This window comes from Uranotaenia lowii, chromosome 3, assembly GCF_029784155.1.
Source record: "Uranotaenia lowii strain MFRU-FL chromosome 3, ASM2978415v1, whole genome shotgun sequence".
Lineage (NCBI taxonomy): Eukaryota > Metazoa > Arthropoda > Insecta > Diptera > Culicidae > Uranotaenia > Uranotaenia lowii.
This window is the reverse complement of record NC_073693.1, coordinates 20,768,661-20,786,733: the sequence shown is the minus strand read 5'-3', so window position 1 is coordinate 20,786,733 and position 18,073 is coordinate 20,768,661. Positions and strand designations below refer to the sequence as shown.

Below are 18,073 nucleotides of genomic sequence, written 5' to 3'. Positions count from 1 at the left end.
TTGTTATTTTGCTCATTTTTGCACATTTTCCTAGAACATTTGATCTTTGTAAGACATTCCAGTTTCGAGATATAGCTAAGGAATCAAGTATCCCCAGGGATCAAGTATCCTCATTCTCCCCTATTTATTGATATTTTTATACCGGTTGATAAGCAATGCCCACAGTAAATAATAACTGACGATGGTACGCTTTGATGTTCAACTGCACATTACCATATCGTGTGATAACACTTTGACATGTTAGTATTCCATGCATGAAACACTTCTGACGACCAGACAGGGAAAAACGTGCTCATAAACACACTTCCTACGCGCAATTTATCCAATCCCAGCTATGGATAAACTTCATAAAGCGACAACTGACTCCTCATACCCAGTTGTGTGGTAGACTACAAATGGACCATATATTATACAATCTTATCATTTGCTTTCGTTTTGTACTGTATGATAGTGCTGTTCCAAATAGATAAATTCTGTGTATTGATTAAATCAAAACTTGAGGCGTCTGAAGATAAACAGATGTTAAAACCGCACATAAATATTAACATCAATTTTTTTTTTCATCCACAGGTGCCCAGTAACAAAAGCTTGAAGACATGTCCCTGGAAGAGGTAAATAAAAAACTTTAAATTTCCAAATAACCTTTTCCTACAATCCACACATCATAATGACTTTTATTTAACCCCGGATTGGCAATCATCTTACCTATACCTATGCGGCCATACACTTATGTACCTGAACATTTAAAATGAAAAATCGAACCACCCGATAACGGGGATTTACAGTAACGGATCGCGCGAACGAGCAGCTCTCGTACATATGCGGTAACTGATAAGAAATGTAGAATGACCGAAACTCAACAACAACTGAAAATGATAACTACCTACCTACCTACAAGATTGGCAAACGTTACGTTACTCAATGATTTCACTGGTTTAATCCTGCAATGGAATAATCTCGCTAGATCGTTTCAATTATTTTTAATTTTATTACCTACTTTTTGTTGAAGCAGACCTATGTCGATTTCAATTCCTTGTTCCTTGCTTATAAAGACTGTTCCGAAAATTACAAAAATACACTTTCTTTCTTCAATAAAAGAATTCTCTGTGCTTTTCCCAACTGTGAAGCTTTAAAAAACGCTCAGTATTTTTCAGAGCGACCAAGCGTCCACCCAAATGTGTTATAGTAGGGTTACCATATCCTGCAAAAAGAGTACTCTGAAACCATATTTCAAAAGATTTAAGGGAAGTGAGAGAAAACAGAATAGTTGTAGTGATCTAAACACTGTCAATTAACTCCACTTATGTGACTTACCTTGCAATTTTTATCGATTTAAAAAAAATCTAGCAAATTAATTGTTATAAATTTTTGCTTTTTTATAGTTTTTGTGTGAAAAGTCAAATGCTCCTTCTTTTGGATTATTCGGAGAAAAAGAAATTTTTGAATTTATTCTGAGAAAACATTCCAAAAATTTATATATAGAAGCGTATTTTTCTTACTTTTGTGGCTAATATACACCGGGGTAAGTGCAAACGTTCAGATTTTTCTGAAAAAAAATGTTTTCTTCTAGAAATTGTTGTTTAGGCCGAAACAAACAATTTGACCTTGATAAACAAAATTTTACCCAAATAATTCACTACAAACACTGCACTATTTGTTTACACACGAATTCATGTTCGTGCTAGACATGAAAAGTATATTTTTGTTTCGTATATTTTGGCTACAAAAAAGGGCATTCAAATCCGCCTTTTCGTTGAAAAGTGAGTGTTTGGGACTGATAGGCCAAGAAACTTATCATTTCATCCCTGGACGCCATTAAGGCTGATGTCATGCTGAGGCGACAAGCATCGCTTTGCGTTCTACGTTCCAATGAGAAAGCAATGCAACGCATTGGTATGTCATGCTGGCGCGCCATGACGCTTTGGAATTCACTACAAATCATCACTTCTCTCCATCTGATAATGCTTGGAATCGTCTCCTTTCTTTCAGGAGCCATTAAAAACTCATCATATCATGACCTGGATTGCAAGAATGCCGAAATTTGAACCGACAAAATTCCTTGTTTTTTTGCCGGAACTAAGAATTCTTAAAAATTTCTCGCCGATTAAGATATTTTTTAGTTTACTATCACTAGTTCGGACGTATCTTTGAACTACATATTGTGCTTAAAACCCCGAATCACTGCTTCAAACCGAGAAAAAAAAATATTCCCATTGGATTTCCTACTTGTCGCGCTACAAAACAGCGGCATCAGCTTTGTCGCGCTTTCCAATGCGCTCAGCATGACAGGTCTGCGCTTTTTCCATGGAGATTAAATGAGAGCAAGAATGTCGCCTGAACGTGTTGCGCTGCTTGTCGCCTCAGCATGACATCAGCCCTTATTTAGATCCGCTAGATAGATGTCTTGTACCAGTAAAAATGGCTAGCTACAAAAGTTTTTTCAGTCGAAAAATTAAAAACAAAAAAGTAGCGGTGAAACGTTATATTTTCACGATTTTTGGTGGTTCGGCAGATTTATTTCCAACATTCAGGGGGAGGAGGAACAGAGTACAGCTTATATTGTAGACTCATTTGCCTTTTAATGCAGTAGGGATGAATCATCCCAGAGGATGAAAATCCTGTACAAAAAACAAACTTTCGATGCAGGAATGTTTTCTACAAAAAAAAAAAGCCCTCATGCGATACAGTGTAACAGTCGAAAAGGATTCCAGTGTAGGTTTATGTATTAGCATTCCAGAATTATTTTACACGTAACTGAGACGGGCAATTCATGGCAACTTTTTTTAAAACTTCGTGAAATCATCCTCTCCCCTCCCTTCCCCCCCCCCCCCCCCTCCTGAATTTCACTGAACAAAATCAGATTTACATATTTCGAGAAATATGAAGTAAGAGAAGAATAACGAAAACATTTAACAAATTTTCTCAATATTTATAGAACAACCAGCGAATCTTTAATATTCACTGCGAAAAAATACTGATAGAAAGAAAATTGTCGTAATTTGTATATCTGGTAGTTTAAATTTATCACTTTGAAAGCTCTTCAAAGAATTTCTTGTTATAAATGTCATTTGTCAAACGTAGTTGAGAGATGAAAATGTAGGATAAAATTTTTCAAGTTATCTACATTTGTTTCTTAAGCGCCAGGCTTAAAACAAAATTTTAATGATTCTCATTTTGCAACTAAACATTTAAGAAAGATTTTTTGAGATTAGTGTCAGTTGCTATGAATTTCAAACTGATTAACAGTGATTGAACTCTTTATTGGAGTATTTTACTGAATCGTGATTTGGAAATTTCGCATTATTATTTTAAATTTTGAAACATAATTCTCGTTCAAAATGCTGGTTTTGATATTTCATATTAACAATATAAAAAATCAACACTCTTAATAAAAATATAGTTGAAAAAAAGATTATAAAAATCATTCTCTGAAGTAGAGAGCTTATGGAACCTAATTTTAATAGATTTGCTGTTAAATTTAAAGTTTTCAAACAAAATTTTAAATTTTATTTGTACTAAAACGAATGAAATAGTTACAAATTCGCAACAAAAAAAAATATAAAAGAAACTGGAAAATCGTTTTTTTTTTCTTCATGTAGGTATATACACATAATTTCAAACTTTTGAAATGATATTGAATTATAATAAAAACATGCAATGGTGGGTTCATTCTTCTTAATCAGTGATGCGAATGTCACCCGAACGACAGTCGAGATCGTGACAGTCAAATAACATTCTCCAATGACAAAAGATCTAAATGACATTGACGATCATCCAAAATATGTTAAAAGACTTGAGAAAATGTTATTCAGTTTTGCAATGACAGTCGCTCAAAAACACTTCATCGAATTGTTCATCTCGATAACATTTTTTACTTGAGACAGGCGAAGATTCTGTTGGTCCTCTGACTGTTAGAATGACATTTTTGTATTTCAGGTTGCGTGACTGTCATGGGAAAATTTAAAAAAAATGTCATAATTTTGACTGTCATGAAGTTCATTGGCCACGGCCAATCTGGTCGGTTCTGGAATCCGAAAACCAAAATGATCAGATTTTAACTTGCAACACATGAATAGAAAGCTTGTTTGTTTTGTTGTTTTATTTTGAATTTTAATCCGCTTGGTTTTATTCATCCCAAACCCATGAATAGAAAGCTCTTGATTTGTACATGATGTGAATTGATAGGAGAAGTGGTTCTCTTCATTTGTCGCAAGCTAAAATCTGATCAATTTGATTCTTCGGATTCCGGAACCGATCAGATTGTCCAGTTTACACGGGCAAAGTCTCACTTGCAAAATTCTCCAGAATAAAACTAGCAAGGAAACGTTTTAACTGTCGCGACATTCATTTTTTAACATTTCATTGAGATTCCAATGAATGTTACGATTATGATTCTGTGACATTCAAAATGTTTAAAGTCGCCATAACATTTGCCATCATGAATATCATCGGAGCAACGACCGACTTTCATCTGCTTAGCTTAACTTTTTTTTCCATGACTATCACGATCTTGATGCAAGTTGTAACATTCATCCCAAATGTTATTTGACATTTCCTCGAGGGAATTTCTTAGCGATGACATTCACAAAATCCAAAGAGGACATGACTGCGACGGTCGTTTTCGTACTGATGAATGTCGCTCTAGGTTTCGGAAAAATGTCAAATGACATTTGGACAGTTATAATCCCTGGTCTTAATCAATTGCAATTGAAATAGTCAAACTTTCAGATGCAGAGTACCAAACTTTAAACTGGATTTTAACTGAAAATATCAATATTATTGTAGGGATGAGCTGAAACCAGTTATAACTGGTATAATTGGTATATAATTGGTAGATCTTGAAATCCAGCAGTGTTAGTCAAAAATCACTAAAAGATCTTCCGAATGCTTGATGGATTGCCTTGTTGTCGAAAAATAGTCGACCGATAACGGGATAACTAATCAGTTTAAATATTTTGGTTTAGATTATTTTGTTCCAAAGATACAACGATTTGAAAAAATAACTTTAACATTCTTTTTCTGAAAATTGGATACATAACATTAAAACTATTGGTTAAATCACGAAAGGAAATATTGTTAGTTAAGTATTTGATTCTAAAAATTTTGAACTCGTTGAAGGCTGAAAAGCATTTTCACCTGTGCATTAAAAAATATTCTAAATTGATTTTAATTAAAAATGTTTTCAAAATTCCCGTATTTTACAAAACGAGGAAATATACTTACTTATATAATTTTGTCACCCAGAAGTCAAGACAAATTACTCACAGTCTTTTTTAAGAAAATTCATCATAAAGTTGGACCCTTTTTTCTAACTCTTATTGATGATTCAAACTTTTGCTAAAAAGTGCACATTTTTTTTTTAATTTTCAAAAGTTATACATACCAGAAACGCTGATAGAAAATTTATTTACATCTACAAATTTGCATTCAGTGCCCCTAAATAAGTCGAAATCAGCGCCTCGGAAAATGTGAATTTTGTTTCTATGTGTTATAATTGTGAATGCAGATTTTGAGTTCTGGAGATGAATTTAAATCTCTATCGCATTCCAATCTCTTCTATTCTCAATTCCTTAATATTGAAACAGCTTTTATAAATACTATTTATTCCTTTCTGGCGCTGGAAACTCATAGGGAACGCAAAAGTTACAAACACAGTATCTCTTCTTTCGGATTATTTTTGTTGAAATCCCTTGTGTTTTAACTGTTTAACGCATTACTTGAATTTAGATATCTTGAAATTTAAACTCTTACTATTAAAAATTTAAACTCTTACTATTAAAATTTTGACTCTTAATATTTCATACTCGATTTCTGTTTGGCAGTACTTGCAATTTTTTTAACGGTCATACATAATATGAATATTTGATGTGAAAGATTTCAAACAAAATTAAATTAAATTGGATCTGAAATTTAAATTTTTATTTTTAAATTTGATAAAACTCAATTGCGACGTCCGAATTGAACACCGCGGCGATTAATCTGGACAGGCAAATGTAAACAATAACAGAGAGTCGCAAGTGAGAAAGAACATCAATTCGCTATTGTTCTAGAATCGACGAAGAGTGAATTCGTAGCGTTCTCTGGAATTGTTGCCAGTTGAACAGATATCATTAAGGAAATCAGGAAATCATTAGGAAAGTTTTGCCAATATGACGGATGGATACCGTCAACTGGGGCAACATGCAACATTTTTCAACTTCAATGGCTTCTAAAATCTTAATTCCCACAGATAATCATTCCTCTTGTACATCAAAAGTTTTAAGGTTGATGGGACACCAAATTGACGAAGTCAGAAAAATTATTGATTTTACCAGTTATTTTTAAATTTTCTAAAACATGCGATTTTCACCCTACTAAGAAAAAGGGGTAAGTTGCAACAAACTCTGTAATTAATGAAAAATCAAATTAAAACTTTTGAAAATTTAAAGTTTTTTATTCATTTGTGATGTCATAACGCATAAAGAACCATTTACAGTAGTTTTTGGTTTTGTTCGAATTAAATTTGACATATTTTCTGTCAAAAATGGTTTAAGGAGTGTTAATCTGCTGCATACATTTAGGGGTAGAAAATACTACAAAATATTCTATTATCTTGAATCATGTGAATAAATCTTAGGATGGATGAAATTTTAATGTTAACAAACGCATAATGCAAAACTATCAAATTCCAGCATATGGAAACGCGATTTATGAGATTTAGATCTGATTTGCATTTTGTTGCATTTTGCCCCGGTCAGCTTAATGAATTAGAAAAATATTTATTTAAAAAAATTGGTGATTGTCCGAAAAATATTTATACACCAACAGTGTTGGTATTTTATAATGAAAGCAATATAAAGTTTGTAGGTGATATCATTAAGCGAATCCGTCATACGAGGTAAAGTTTTTTACGGTATCGAAAAATGTAAAAATTTGTACATCTATTGCTCGATTTTTTAAATTTTTATTAAGTATCAAAAACTTTAAAAAACTCTTTCACGATGTTAAAAACTATGTCATAATCAATTTGTTATCAATCAATGATAACTTTATTACAGTATATTGAAATAAAAATTGAATGAGTGTTCTGGTATTCAAATGTTGCATCTAAACCTGCTTTTGCATGATGCCCAGTTTGACGGTACCGTAATCCGGGGTAATATTGATCACTTTTTTCAATATTTTTCGATTATTTTTCCCGTTCAGGGGAATGTGGCATGTTTCTTATTTTTAAAACCAGTACTGGACTCCTATGAACGTAAAACATGGTTGCAAAAATATATTGGACTACATTAAATTTGATTTAAAAATCGATTTCGTCGCTGTTCAGGAATTGATACTTTGGGGTTACATTGATCAGTCTCCATTTTGACGGTTTTAACGAGCTCTCTTGATCATAAAAGATACAAAACACCTTCATAACTGTTTACAAAGTCCAATTTATCAATTTTACCTAGCTTTTTAACGTTTTCTTTTCAAAACATTTATAATCGAAAAAAAACAATGATGCTGCATACATCTAGGGGCTCAAATTATAATAATTGCTAAATAGTTTTAGCTTCGAAATACAAATGAAATTTTACCTTCATACAATCACAGTTTTGGGTCAACTCATAAACTTTGCATGTTATTTGGTCAATTTGGATTTAGTGGCCCACGATTCTCCACCATTTTTCAAAATTAAAAAAAATATTGCTTTTCTTAAAACAATCAGAATTTGGGGCAAATAACTTATTAACAATTTTATAAAAATACCTTATAATTCCTTGAAAATGTAGAAAACCATACCAATTTTTATTTTCATTTTATCTTTTATAATAAAGAAGTTATCGAACAACGAAAAAATGTGGCCCATGATTCTCAACTCTCCCATACTTAATTTCTAAATATCAAAAATTTATCACTAAATAACTTAAAAATAGCACTATAACTTTAAATCTACAAAGAATAAAAGTTATTTTTTCACATTCAACCACCCTTTTGTTGTAAAAACTATTTGTTATCATCAGGAGAGCTGTTTGTTTAAGAGCCTTGGAAAAAAAATATAAAAGCACTTTAACTTTTCAATTATAAGTCTGATGAGATAAGCAAAACATCGCATAAAAATCGCAACAACGATATATCGTCGTTCGGTGTTAAAGGGTTAAAATGTCATTTTTCATTTTCAGTTTCGTTTACGTAACAGAATGACATAATAGACAAACCGAACATCAACAATTTATGCAAAAAATTGAAATAACGAGTTACCCATGTGTAATTGAAATAGCATTAGAAATTGGAACTTCTATTACGGGTCGATTTCTGCGTATAAAGTTAAGTCAAAGATTCTCTGTTAACTTTAGAGACATTTTTGGAATAATTCAACATTTCAAGAAGAAGAAGAAAGCAGTATTTTAAATGAATAAACTTTCAATAAATTCCAAGAATACTTTAGAATTCCACATCTATGCTTATCTGTTAAGTTATGTTAGAACATAACATTTTTAACGAATATTTGGTTGGCTGAAGTTAGCGCCATCGCCATGAGGAAATTTTGTAACAACAGAGTTGAATTATTGTTTACAAGAATGAAACAGCGTATTTGAATGACGGAAATTAGTTTCTTGTATTAAAAACTACTTAATATTAAAATTCATATTTTATTTTCTTCTTCTGTAGGAATCAACTGTGTAACTGAAAAAAGCTTATGGCGTTTAGTTCGGTCTAGTCTAATTCCGACCATTTGTCCTCTGATAGCGAGATAGGAAAATACAGAGAATAAGAGGCGTAACATTGAAGTTTAAAAAAATTAATTTATCTTAAATATGCTATTATTCTTGGATTTAAAAAAAATATAATAAAAAAAATGCGAGCAATAAAAAATTTAATTTGAGTGACCACCCTGGTAATGTTCAGTACAAGACTTGTACTTGTTACTACCCGAAGACTTGGCTTTAACAGCTTTATGCTTAACTGTTAATATAAGTTGGCTTGGTTTTTGTCTGGTCCTCACTTTTGAGTCATCAAAACTATAGCGAAATTCTATCTCAGCCTGTTCACATTTTTTTTTTTTTTGGTAAAGCGTGGCCGGATATAGTAGTATGAGATATTGTAAAAGGCTGGTCTGATACACAAATTTCAATATTTTGAAAATCACAGAAACTTTTGAACGTAATTTCCCACACAACTGAAATACAATACGAAGTAGATTAAGTTCTGGATATGAAATCGAATGAAGACTAATTCTGAACAATCACCACTTGCAGAAATTCAACGAATCTGCCGAACGGGTGAAGACCTTCACCAAGCGGCCCACGGATCAGGAACTGCTGGAACTGTACGCCCTCTACAAGCAAGGCACCGTGGGGGACAACAACACCGACAAGCCGGGAATGTTCGACCTCAAGGGAAAGGCCAAGTGGCAGGCGTGGTCCGACAAGAAGGGCACCACCCAGGACGCCGCCAAGGAAGCCTACATCAAGCTGGTCGAGGAATTGACCGCCAAGTACCAGTGAAGAGGGGAGCTTCAAAAACTATTTTAAAATGTAAAATTAAATTCAGAATCAGGGATCGTGGAAGCAACATGTACACAAACTAAGAGAAACCCAAAGCCAAAATTCGATAAGTGTTTTCTGTTACAGGGACATGTGGGATCAAATTTTAACTTTAAGTGAAAACAAAACTAACAAACGGATGTTGTTTTATATTCAAAACACGTTTTTTGTTGTCATAGTTCAAATCCGTTTATTAAATATTTATATTGTTTTATAAATTTACTATCCACAATAAAAAAAAGTTTATAAAACAGTCCTTAATATTATCTATCAATCCGAAAATCCGTTTTAAGACTTTTCTGAAATTTTGAATCCAAATTTTGAATGAAACAGAGGAGATTTTTGGGTTCTTAATAGATTCATAATTCTGAATTCAGCATCTAAAATTCTGGATTTTGGTTTAAGAGTTCAGCATTCTTCATTCTGAATTCTTAAATCTGAGTTCTTGAATCTGAATTCCGCATTTAGAAAACTTAATTTTGAATTTTAAATTCTGAACACGGAAATTTGAATTCTGAATTTAGGAAACTAGTTCCTAAATTCTAACTTAAGGATTCTAAAATCTGGCTTCAGAATCATTTTGACTTCTACTTCTACTTTTTGACTTCTACTTCTACTGAATTTAGGATAGGAAAATCCCAAAATTGTAAACTTTAAGTGTTGGAAATACCAATCCAAGCCTCATAGCTCTCAACGCGATGCTCACATTTAACCTATTTTGGATGAAAAAAGGATCCAATGTAGTTCAAGGAAAATGTTGTTTACTCCAAACCAAAGCAAATTTGTTCCATAGTTCCCAATAAATTTCCGCAAGCAAACAGTCCTTCTAGATGCTAAACGCCCGAATATAGGCTAGGGTTTCAACCACTTGTTTTATTTATGAATGACCGTCACGGCGATGCACAAACATTGCCACCTCATGCCATCCAAAGCAACCAGAGAGCAGCGCAGCTTTATAGTATGAATGAATGAATTTCAACAACCATGCAAGGGGAGAGTCCCAGCCCAGTCTAGCGCATTAGCAACGTCAACAACAACACCAGTAACCATGCACGTGAAAATGTAAACACCACTACACACAGCTGTCCAGCCAAAAGTGCATGAAATGCATCGGGTTGCTGCAATGGGAGTGTGTGAGTTTTTCCATTCAATCGCGCAAAGGAGAGCTTTCATTCAACCGAATGTTTATTTCTCTCGTGCTCTCTCTCCATCCCAAGCTCCTCTGATGTCAACAACACGTGTGTACAGGTGTGCGAGAGAGCGTTTTGGGGAGGTTCTTAGAATGATCCAGGCTACACTGGTTTGTAAATTCCTTATTCCATATTATAATAACCTACCTGATAAATTCTAGAGTTTGTTTTGATTAGGTCGTATGAGCCACTTGATGTGTTTCAAGAAAATCGCGGTCGACGTTTTGAAGCATGTATAAAATTCTCAATTTAAGGATATTTCTCAAATCACTTGGAATCTTCGGTATTCAATTCAAAGATAGAAGAAGAATGCGCTGTGCTAATTAAAAAAGCATTAGTAAAGTTCTTGGTAGTGCACAAGTACTTGCGACCTTATGTGGCGTTAACGTCTTTTTGTAATTTGATTAGTTTTGTCTTTAAAATTGATTGATTCGATATAACACTACGCTTTTTCATTAGAAATAACTTAAGGAACGCTTAAAGTAATAGTACGATGAAGTCATACCTGCAAGTAACTCATTGTGGTGGAAATTTATACAGGTTGCAAGTAAACATGGCTCAATGTTATCCGAAATCATTGCTGGATGGGACTGTACGCAGGAATTGGACTCGATATGGCTGGCCATTACTTGTGGTTCCGCCGACCGATCATTGCGTGCGTGATACGTATCCATTGCGAGCACCTTTTTATATGAAAATATAGGAAACTTATTTTTTACACAGCCACAAGTAACATCTATAATTGTACTTACCCGGCGACAAATTAATCATGCTAGAGATCATAATATAATTCCGGAAATGGATTTTCTTTTGATGTTCTAAACTTAAACATAAACTTAAACATAAACTTAAACATAAACTTAAACATAAACTTAAACATAAACTTAAACATAAAAATTCAGCACTTTCCAAGGAAAATTTTAAAAATGCACAAGGACGCATAAACCAACACGCTGAACTGATATTTTGCGTCGTTTGTTTTGCACGACAAACCAGTGCAGTGCAAAACGTCGCAAAAACCAAATTGCACTCGAAAATGAGAAAGTCATCATACACCCTAAATTCAAACCATTTTGTAGAATTTGTTCATTGATCAAATGAAACAAAGTTTTTTTCCAAGATAGATTACATGTTTATCAATCGTTTGCAGCCAATAACTCAATTTTGTTTACATTGGTTCATACGACGTAATCAAAACTAACTCTAGAAATATTCCACAAACTCTAACAGAAATACCAGGTAATTGGGCTTAACCATAACCATTCCTTCCGAATAATTGAATCGAGAAAAATCGTAAAAAACGACAAAAAGGTTAAACCTGACGACAAAAAATGAAAACCATGGAAACCATGGAAAATAAAGCGAATTGACCAAATTGAAGGGAAAAAAACTCGACAAAAATGACTTGATTAAAACAAATCGACAAAGTTGATAAAATTTTCAAAACTGATTCACCTAATTAACAAAATTAACGCAAAAAGGGCAAAATTAACAAAATTGGCAAAGTTGTAAAAATTTACAAATCTGACAAAAGTGACAATCATAAAAATGTCAATAATGATGAAACTGACATAAATAAGAAATATGACAAAAAAACCGACAAATATGACAATAAACGAAAGTTAAATTGACAAAACTGAAATTAAAAAAAGACAAAAATGTTAAAATAAATAAACGATGAATTACTAAATTAAAATCAAACGAAAACTATGGAAAATTATGGAAAAAGTTGACCAACAAATAAACGAAAACATTGTGTGATCACTAAATTGTGCAAATTGATCAAATAAAAACATTACTTTATTTATCTTACTAAACTCAATAAAATAAAATTGACAAAATCAACAAATTTTACAACATTGATAAATCAGCAAAACTGATTCTTAAAAATAACATTATTGACCACATTGACAGAATTGATATAGATGAGAAAATTCACAAAATCGCTAAGATAGACCAAAATTTTAACAAAAAGACAGAACACATTGAAAAAATTGAAAACATCGACAAAATTGACAAAATTGACAAAATTGACCAAATTGGATTTTTTTTTTTAAATTTACCAAAGTGATAAGCCAAATTCAAAGAATTGACAAAAATGACAAAATTGATCAAATTAACAAAATTTATAAAATCGACGAAAAAAATCCAATGTTTACTAAATGGACTAAATTGACAAATAAGCGTTAATTCAAAACATTAACAAAATTGAATAAAATTGCCTAAATTGACCAAATTGAAAAAGAATAATAAGTAAGATTTATAATCAATCTATATATATAAAAAGCAATTATCTGTATGTTTGTTTGTTTGTTTGTCCTCTATAGACTCAGCCGTCTTAAGAGCTAGAGATCTGATATTTGGCATGGATGCTCATTAGGACCAGGAATGATGAAAAATGTTTTTAGATTTTTGGACGACCCCTTCTGAAGGGGGTCGTCCATACAAGACAAATATTGTTTTCACGCTATAGACTTTATTTTCCGTCGGATTGTGATGAAAATTTGCACATGAGTGTTTTGAGAGACGAGCAATCGATTACAGTTATCAAACTTAGGGTTAGGGGTCGGCCAAAGGGGTCGTCCATATCTACTGATTAATATTTTTGCGATATTGGCCTTATTATAGATCGTATTGTGATGAAAATTAGCACATGAGTGTTTTGAGAGACGAGCAATCAATTACAGTTATCAAATTTAGGGTCAGGGGTTGGCCAAAGGGGTCGTCCATATCCACTGATTTATGTTTTTGCGATATTGGCGTTCTTATACATCGGATTGTGATGAAAATTTGCACATGAGTGTTTTGAGAGACGAGCAATCGATTACAGTTATCAAATTTAGGGTTTGAGGTCGGCAAAAGGGGTCGTCCATATCTACTGATTAATATTTTTGCGATATTGGCCTTATTATAGATCGTATTGTGATGAAAATAAGCACATGAGTGTTTTGAGGGACGAGCAATCGATTTCAAGTTTCGAATTGCGGATCAGAAGTCGGCTGAAGGAGTCCTCCATACCCAACTTTAATGTTTTTGCGATATTGACGTTATTCTACATTGGATTGAGAAGAAAATTGCCGCATAGGAGTTTTTAGGGACGCTCTTTTGCTTTCAGGTTTCATATCTTGACTCAGGGGTCGGCAAAAGGGGTTATTATCTGTTCACTGTTTTTACGATATTCTCTTGATTGAGCATAGAAATGTAATGAAAATTGACACATGGGAGTTTAACAGAAAAGATAATTGATTTCAGGTGTCAAGTTTTGAATCGTGAGCAAAAAAAGGCCGTCCATGTTAGTTGCTCACTGTTTTCGCGATATTGTCATGATCATGCATCGGATTGAGATGGAAATGTTCAGATGAGGGTTATAAACTATGAGCAATTGACTCGGCGAAAGGGGCGTCTATATTCACTGTTCACTGTTTTCAAGTTCCTGACATTATTTTACATATAATTTAAAAATAAAAATGGCACAAGGGAGTTTTGAGGAACGAAAAATTGGTTTCAATTATCGAATTTCGGGCCATGGGACAGAAAAAGAGGGTTTCATCGAATGTTCAGTGTTTTGTGCAATAATTTTGTTGGAAGCAGTTAATTGATTCCAATTTAAGTGTGAAGAGTCGTGCACATAAACAAATAGTACATGTTTCTGCCATAATGTCTAGATTTTGCAATCGATCGAGAAGAAAACACTCTCACATAAATTTTAATTAAAAGCTAATCAACTGTTTAATTTGAATTTCAAGTAATAGGAATAGTAGCGACTTTAAACACTGTTGATTTTTTTCCCCAAAATTGTCGAAAGAATGTTTCGAATTCATTTTCTAAACTCTTTTGACGTACCAATGATTTAAAGCGAAACGAAGTTCGTACGGGATCAGCTAGTAAATTGAAAAAATTGACAAAATTGACAAAAAATTAACGAAAATAGCTAAGTCACAAACAAGGAATATTTAAATAAGGTAATGCCTAGAGTAGGGATACCATATGAACTCTTTCAAGAGTACATGTAGTAGTACATGTTTTTCGATCGTAAAATGAGCGTACTCTTCTTTTTGTGAAATTTTACGAAATGTACTCTTTTTTTGGTGAAAGGAATAAAATAAAATTTTCTCATATAAACTTATTTCCTCCGACACATGAAGATTGTATTCTTATGAACACAAGAGATCAAACTTTTATTGCGTTCGTTGCACAATACTTCAGTTTTGCTTCTTTTGTCGAATGTTTCAAAGGATGGCTACCAATAGAAGGAATCATGAGTACATTCACGATTTCAAACGGAATTTTTCGTTCAAAATTAGCGCCTTTGAGTATGCAATGAACTCCCGGACAGTAGGCAATATGCATAACTACAATTTGCTTAAAAGCATAGTGCACAAATCAAAAGCGTACGAATCAGCAATAATGTTTCAAAGAATAAAAAACGCCTCTATGAAAAACTCTTTTAAAAATGCAGTTTTTATCAAATTTTTAGTAATCTAACTTAAAATACTGTGTATTTTTCATGAGTCACATATCTTGCAACAAAATTGCGGTATTTGAATGACCTTAAACATCATGGTTTTTTAATAAATGGTGTTAGTCTTTATAATTTTGAAAAAAACTTCGATGTACTCTTTTCGGCGTTGCAGGATATGGTAACCCTAGCCTAGAGCAGGGGTGAGCAACCTTTCGAACCAACGGGCCAAAATAATTTTGAAATTTTGTCGGCTGGCCGCAGTTAAAATATTTTTTTTTTAAATAATTAGCAGAGCTTCACGTCATATTTTAAAAAGTATAAATTTTTGGCCCAATTAAATCTGAAATAGGAAAGATAAAACGAATTCGCGTGTAAAAACAGAAATTCAACACGACTTTTTAAAACCCCATATTAAAAAGCTACATAACTGAATCTTTGCCATTTTATATTCTCTCAATTTTTTAATAGTACTTCTTGGCGAACATTCGTTCTTACAACATTCTTGTTAAAACCGATGGTACTATTTGTCATCACTTCCATTTAAAAAAAATTCTGGAGCTAACAGTGATAATTAATCGTGTGAAAAATATTTTTTCAAAGAAATCACCAAAATAACCGTCTTCTTAGCGTTAGAAGTTGAATCGTTAATAAACTTTCTGTGATTTTTTTCCACAATTAAATAAAACTTATCCTCGGAGCCTAGATATTTTCTCTACAACCGGTAAATAACCCCGTTTTTCAAATTGAAGTTCTGTATCGGATCATTCCATTGATATGTTGAGCAAAATTGTCGAAATCACAGAAAAATTTTCAATTTCACATATTTTTAAGCAAATATCTTCAAAACAACATTCTCGATTCTGGAATTTTTATCCAGGTTTTTATAATTTTTAATCTTATTAAGATATCATTGGGAAAGTCAGGCTTCGGACGGATCCCGAGGCGCGACTCAAAAGAGGCAGAGCAGTACCACTCAAAGAGGAGGAACTCCCAAACTCCTGGCAGTTGAAAATAACTCTCTCTCGCTACTCCTACCGCCAGAATCGCCGAGAGCGCCAGTCACTCTTTGCTCCCTCGGAGGCTCAGCGCTACTCCCAGAGAGGCCTCCCTGGGAGGAATCACTTTGCGTGTGACGATTCAGAATTGCGTTCAAGTTAAGTACATATTTGATTGCTTCAAGTAGCTCACAGCTGCTGGCTGGCTGATGGGGTGGCTGTGCAGCGATGTAAGCACAAAAACTTTTAGACTATTTTTGAATCTTAATAAAGTTTACATTATTACTCTTAGTTCCATTCAATGTTCATGTAAAATGTTTGTCGCAATTTAGGCTTTCAGATAATATGTATTACAAAGAAATCGGCCGGTTGCAAAAGAAGTACCGTCCACTGAGGCATCATGCACACTTTTCAACTTAAATGACTTCTAAAAACTTAACGTTCACAGATAATTATTCTACTTGTACATCAATAGTTTTAAGTTTGATGGGACATCAAATTAACGTAGAATAGTCAGAAAAATTATTGGTTTCCCCAGTTATTTTTAAATTTACAAAGCATGCGATTTTCACCCTACTTAAAAAGGGGTTGGTTGCAACAAACTTTGTTTTTAATGGAAAATCAAATGAAAACGTTAGAAAATTTTGTTTTAGATATATTTGTGATGAAATAACGCATAAAGCACCAATTGTAGTAAGTTTTGATTTTGTTCGAAAAAATTTTGTCAAAAATTATTTTTAAGAAAAAGCATAAAGGTGTTGCATACATTTAGGGGTAAAAATTACTAAAAATCAACTAGCTTAAATCATAAAAGTTCATGTTATCTTAGATGAAATTTTGATATTAACAGACGTGTGATGCAAAACAATCATGTCCAAAATAATTAAAAAAAGGCATGAATGTGCTGCATACATTTAGGGGCAAAAATAATACAAAAATCAAATAGCTTTAACCATAAAAGTTCATATTATGATTGATGAAATTTTGAAAAAAAACGCGTGATGCCAAAAATAATTTAAATGGAAAGGCATAAAGACGCTGCATACATTTAGGGGTAAAAATACTAAAAATTAACTAGCTTAAATCATAAAAGTTCATGTTATAATAAATAAAATTGTGAAATTAACAAACGCGTGATGCAAAACAATCATATCCCAGCATATGGAATCGAGAATTTAGAAATTTAGTAATTTTTCACCAACAGTGTTTGTATGGGAAAATAAAAACAGTATAAAGTTTGATATCATTAAGCCAATCTGTCAAACTGGGTAAAGTTTTTTTCAGCATCGAAAAATGTAAAAATTTCTACATCTTTTGCTCAATTTTTTCATATTTTCTATGAGAATGAAAAACTATAAAAATCTATCTCACGATGTAAGAAACTTAGATTTCATCAATTTGCTATCATTAAATGATTACTTTATTGCATTAAATTTAAAAAAAAATTGGAAAAGTGTTGTGGTATACAAATGTAGCATCTAACCCTGCTGTTGCATGATGCCCCGTTTAAAGGTTATTGATGAAAAAAAGCTTCTCGAACAAAATATCTCAAACTTCTTTACAAACGAATCTATTTTGCATGTAAACTTCACGTAACAATCTGCTTATTTTGGCCACTCTACTTAACAAACCAATCAGCGAGAACACGTCTTAGCTCTTGCTATTCATATTAAATCATTTCCAAATGACACCGCGCCGGCGCAAACCAAAACAAACGAACACGGGCCAGTCAGATTTCCAGCACATAACGTTTGCCTCATGCGTTCTCCTAGGGAGCTACTCCCGTAGAGCGCTCTTTTCTCTTTTCAGAGTAGAGTGAGAGGTAAAAAGAACTCCCTAGGAGCATTGCATCTTCGAGGCAAATGGTCACTCTTTCTCATTCCATCTTGCCGCTGAAAGAGTGGGAGCGAATTT

At 33.0% G+C, this 18,073-nt stretch overlaps 1 protein-coding gene across 1 annotated transcript; it reads left to right on the top strand.

Annotated features, from left to right (window-relative positions):
- Window positions 1-456: 456 nt before the first annotated feature.
- Window positions 457-9,474, top strand: LOC129751770 (acyl-CoA-binding protein homolog 1-like). The gene is made up of 2 exons (XM_055747472.1): window positions 457-611; window positions 9,225-9,474. The coding sequence occupies exons 1-2, from the start codon at window positions 597-599 to the stop codon at window positions 9,471-9,473; spliced, it is 264 nt and encodes an 87-aa protein (XP_055603447.1). The 5' UTR covers window positions 457-596; the 3' UTR covers window position 9,474.
- The last annotated feature ends 8,599 nt before the right edge of the window (window positions 9,475-18,073 follow it).